Below are 5,681 nucleotides of genomic sequence, written 5' to 3'. Positions count from 1 at the left end.
TATATATATATATATATACTTGGGATCATGTGAGAACAAAGGTTTTTCGTGAGACTCGTAAGACCAATTCTCAACCATTGAATTAGATCTACAATATGACAATCTGGACATTCATAAACGTCACAAGACTTCTCAATAATCACAAAATTGTCACCGTGCAACTTTAGACCATTAGATCATTAGCTTATAAAGTTGATCAATGAACATAAATTAGTCTTACAGGTTTCACGAAAAACCCAACCATATATATATATATATATATATATATATATATATAATAGAGATTGTGTCTTGTTAGGTCTATAATGGTGCAAATGGAACAAATGCCTAAAATCCTACTTGACATAGTCTTCCAAAGAATGGTTGGTGCATGTTTGTCTTTACCATAATTGGCCATTGCCAAAGTACAATAACATCATCTCATTCATGTACCCCCTTTTCACTCTTTATTTTATAACACTACTTGCATTGTCTATTATTTTCTTACATAAAACGCCAAATGAAAACAATTCAGTATATCTTATTTAAATGTGAGCTATCAAAATGTATACAGATTTATAAAACGATTATTTTCATGAAAATTTCCTATTTTTTCCATAAAAACATGCGGTTTTAGCATTTTGTATGTCATATGGAAAATATGTAAAAAAACAAAAAGTTTCATTTTTGAGTTTTGACGTTATCACTTTCATAGTAGGTTATGTTAAGCTTTCATGAGTTAGTTTTTACCTGATTTAAATGTATGTTATAATGGATTTATATGATAAAAATCAGATACTAGATTAAAAAAATGCATTTTTAATATCTTGTTTGTGAATAAATAAATAATTCTACAAATGAATTGAAAAGATCATTCACTAGTCATTTGCCTTGAGTAAGTACATGATACAACCAATGATTTTCTTATTAAAATAAATTAATAGAAATAGTCTTAACTGCCCTTGAGCATATTCTTGAATATATTTTCCGATATGCCCATTTCCTATATATTTTTTTTTATGTAGTAGACAACTGGGGGATATAATAGTAAAATCATTATCGTATAAAGCATATTTTACAAATGGTATCCAATAAATAGGCTTGAACATAGCTCACTCTCAAAAACTAATTCAAAATGAGGCTATCCAAATATCTCTCTTGACACATATACATACAGAGTCAGATTCAGCGAAAAATTGAAAAAAAAAAACTAAGGAACGTTCAATAACTGTTTATCTGTATGGTATGCACACGTGCATATAAGTAATTAGTTAGACACGCACATGTGCATAGAAACTAGAAAACATTTTCATGTACTTGTATGATGTGCATATCGTAGAGATAAATGATTATTAGAATGTGTAGAATATACATTTAGATACGATACAACACAACTATTTTCTTCAGAAATAAAACATGAGACAAGGACCAGTTTAGATAAGGCAGCATCTACACATGTATAAACTTGTTTGTAGGTATGCCAAAGGTAAAGAGAACAAGGTTTGCCAGGCAAAAAACCACTAGTCAAAAGTGATACAGGGGAAGATGTTAGCATCACACCTTTATTTAGAGTTGCAAAAAAGGGAAAAAGACAAGCAAATAATTACACAATTTGTGCAACCAATAATAACAATAATTGCAATAAAATGAAAACACAAACGTATCACATTTACATGGTTCAACACTTCGGCTATAATCATAATCATTGTTAGAGCTCTAATTCTCATGAACGTTGTTGTGATTTTAAAGAAATTATCGCTTCATTTTATGTGATTGGATTCATAAAATAATATTTGGTTGTTAGTTAAGTTATAACACTGACTACAAGGTGTGGAGTACGTACTCGTATAAGCTAACTAGAACCCAAGAATGCTGGATGACGTCATATACCAGGGGTCAAGGTGTAGAGTGCATACTCGTGTAATATAGTATATCTATTAAAACACCAACTACATTTATACGAACGAAAATCAGACAGAACATGGATAGAAATTTAGGGGCCGTTTATCGGTAAAGTGGCAAGAGCAACGCTCCCACTTACCTTGACGGGTAACATTCTCAGCCATCAAAATGGATTGTTAATAAGCGCTTATTAAATAAGATTCTCGATGCTTGGTAAACAACCCCTAATTGGTATAACTGTATATTTTCGGTTTAAATGAGACTCCATATCTAACATGTGTTTAACTACCAATTGTGTGTCTTTGAGGTTATATTCGTTTGGACGCCTAATAGAACAAGTCAACATTGTTCTTAACACCAAGAAATCTGACGTCCATCGTAAAAGCCGGCACTCTTTTAACCTTCCTATTTCTTAATACTTATACCACAATCACATCTTTTTCTTTCAACTTCTAAAACCATTTTTCCCTTCTCATTTTTTGTTTTTCGGTCCTTTGAAAAACCCTATTGGAGAAGAATCGATCCGGTGACGAGATCATGGACCAGTTGATAAGTTTGGAGCCATTGAATGTGGTTGCAATACGGGTCGAACAGGGTCAAAAGTGTTACGGTAAGATCACTTTGAAAAACGTTATGTACACCATGCCGGTGGCTTTCCGCCTTCAGCCAATGAACAAATTCCGGTACAGCGTTCGTCCACAATCCGGAATCATATCTCCTCTGACCACTCTCACGGTGGAGATCATGTATGATTTGCCTCCCAATTCAAGCCTTCCGGAATCATACCCGTATTGTGATGATTCGTTCTTGTTACATAGCGTGGTGGTTCCTGGTGTCGCGGTTAAGAATACTTACACAAATGATTCGGTCCCTAGTGATTGGTTTACTACAAGAAAGAAGCAGGTGTTTGTTGATAGTGGTATCAAGGTCATGTTTGTTGGCTCAATGGTGATGGCTAAGCTTGTTGCCAACGGGTCTATGGACGAAATTAGAGATGTTTTGGAGAAGAGTGAGCCATCTTGGAAGGCTGTAGACTCGGTTGATTCCGAAGGTCAGACTTTACTTCATCTGGCAATTGGTCAAGGTCGAGCCGACCTTGTTCAGGTGCTACTCGAGTTCAAGCCAGATGTAGAAGCTCGGAACCGTGTAGGATTAACCCCACTTGAGGCTGCAGCAGCCTCAGGTGAAAGCTTGATTGTAGAGCTCTTACTGGCTCATCAAGCCAGCGCACAGCGGTTAGAGCCATCGGCTTGGGGTCCAATCCACCTTGCGGCTGGTGCGGGCCATATTGACGTTTTGAGGCTACTTTTGCTCAAAGGTGTCAACGTGGACGCACTAACCAAAGACGGGAATTCCGCTTTACACCTTGCCGTGGAGGAGCGGAGACGGCACTGTGCCCGACTGCTGTTGACCAGCGGTGCGAATCCCAATATTCGTAATTCCAGTAGAGACGAGACTCCATTGCATATAGCTGTAGCTCTTGGGGATGATAAAATGGTTAACCTTCTACTCCAAAAGGGAGCTAACAAAAACATTCGAAACCAATCCCGGCAAACCGCTTATGATGTTGCCACCGAGCACGGACATACGCGGCTATTCGACGCACTCCGGCTTGGCGATAGCTTGTGTGTAGCTGCAAGAAAAGGCGAGATTAGAACCATCAATAGGCTTCTTGACGGTGGAGTCGCCATTAATGGGCAGGACCAGCACGGATGGACCGTTTTACACCGCGCCTCGTTCAAGGGCCACACCAATGTAGTCCAGATTCTGATGGAAAAGGGAGTCGATATTGATATCGATGCAAGGGATGAAGATGGATATACTGCTCTCCACTGTGCTGTGGAATCTGGGCATGTTGATGTGCTTGAATTACTAGTAAAAAGAGGTGCAGATATTGAAGCAAGAACCAACAAGGGTGCGACTGCAATGCAAATCGCGGAGTCACTGAACTACACCGGAATCACCAGAGTTCTGGTCCATGGAGGTGCCGAGAAGGATGAACTCGCACTTTTGAGTAAAACTGCACCAGAATTTGCGAGTAAAACTGGTACCAGATATGGCAACGAGATGGGATCGATGTCGATGAAGAAGATGACTACTCGAACAAGAGCAGTTTGTGGTAGCTTTGATCAATCTTCTACACCATTGATTATGATCTAATGAACTCAAATTCATTCTTCTGATGTTTTGATGAACCTTTCTTCCACGCACAAAAAACCATCTGTAGTTCCGTAATTATTTTGATAGCAGTTAACTCGAGAACTGTTCGTTCTTGTATTAATCCCAAAAAATTATTCTTGTATTGTTTGAGATCCAGCATTTAGATGTCCAAATGGAGTTCCAAAAGTTATCATATCAACCCTAAGTTCTAATCAAACTCGTAGCAATAAGGATTCTATCACAAACTTAACCCCAGAAAATTGAATTTGACAACATCTATTAGTGATTAATGCGATCATTGATCTTGGAATCAGAAAACCTCACGTCAGATTCGAGCTTGAAAACTAGTTCGATCTAATCCAAAAATGAAACAGGGTATCCTTGTTTAGAGCAGTTACTGAAATTAAAGCAATATAGAGGATGCAGAAACGTACCGCATAGATGACTCGATTTAGAAATTTTCAACCCTCCATTGAAATGTGTGAGGCATTTTATCAAACAGGTGGTGGGCGAATCAAATACAGCTAAACGAGTAGGATAAAATCAACCTGAAGGCTGCAAATTCCGACTTGCATCGTTCATTCTTACGATTCAAATAGCTTGATTCATGTGATAAGATGGAAAAGGTTGAAATATGTTCCGAGGTATTAATGTTTTGAGGTCAGTTTGAAAATGAATAGAAGTTAAAGGTTTAAATTTGTCAATATGCCAAAACTTGGGGGGCAAGAGGAGGGTAGGGAGCTTTTTGGACAGATGCAAGCTAAGACGTGCGAGCACGTCAACATGTTTAACGTCGGCATCTTCACCGTTAACGGTCTTGTGTCGGTGACGGTGGTTATGCAATTAATATTAAAAAAATAAGTATATATGTAACATCAATTTCAATGAATGCCACTGTAAAATCACAACTAAAACCAAATTATCAAACTGGTGAATACATGATGTTTGAAAAAATTAGCTAACTAGAACGTAAAATATCAAAAATAGTATATAGAAAAATTAATCAATTATGATATTTTAAGATATAATTAAAATAAATTTTTAATAATATAATATATTAATTAATACAAATAAGATGGTAAAAATTNTGCATATTATGCACACCATGGGATTCGAACCCGTGACCTGCTCTGATACCAATTGTTAGGATCAAGCGCTTACCCACTACACCAAAAGCAATTGCCTTGGTGAAGGCACAACCTTATTTCCCTTATAGCGTAGCAGCCAGCGCCACGTTTCGATTTAGGAAGATGCTGGAACCGTGACCAACAAAAATGATTCTTTTCGTGACATAGTTGCAAATTCACGTTTTGAAACAATATATGTTAACCAAATAGAAAAACTATACTTAAACGGAAAAAAAATCATGTAAAATAAAACCTTAATATAGAAGTTCTCACGAATTTCAATTTTTCTAGAGTTTTCAAATGATTAAGCACATAGATGAGGTTTGCTTTGCAAACCATCCATTTCATACAAACTTTACAAACTAATCACATCCATCCATTTTTTTGATGAAAAACCAAGATTGAAGCAAACTAAATAAGTAAAGTAAAAAAATGAAAGAAAAAAAAAAGAATTCATATTGGAGACACGGAAGGGCAAAACGGAAAAAAACATGTTCTATCAACTTGTTTCAT

The 5,681-nt window shown here is 36.6% G+C and overlaps 1 protein-coding gene across 1 annotated transcript; it reads left to right on the top strand.

Moving 5' to 3' along the window:
• Positions 1–2,418: 2,418 nt before the first annotated feature.
• On the top strand, positions 2,419–4,482 carry LOC112522094 (ankyrin repeat and protein kinase domain-containing protein 1-like). Its single transcript, XM_025131168.1, has one exon. The coding sequence runs from the start codon at positions 2,419–2,421 to the stop codon at positions 4,039–4,041; it is 1,623 nt and encodes a 540-aa protein (XP_024986936.1). The 3' UTR covers positions 4,042–4,482.
• Positions 4,483–5,681: the final 1,199 nt, after the last annotated feature.

The sequence above is a fragment of the Cynara cardunculus genome, assembly GCF_001531365.2.
Source record: "Cynara cardunculus var. scolymus isolate 2C chromosome LG 11, CcrdV1, whole genome shotgun sequence".
Taxonomy (NCBI): Eukaryota; Viridiplantae; Streptophyta; class Magnoliopsida; order Asterales; family Asteraceae; genus Cynara; species Cynara cardunculus.
The sequence above is the reverse complement of the archived record's forward strand: the minus strand, read 5'-3'. Positions and strand labels throughout refer to the sequence as shown.

What these genes read in the sequence shown, in the direction of transcription:
- LOC112522094 (XM_025131168.1), top strand. Translation starts at nt 2,419, where the DNA reads ATGGACCAGTTGATAAGTTTGGAGCCATTGAATGTGGTTGCAATACGG.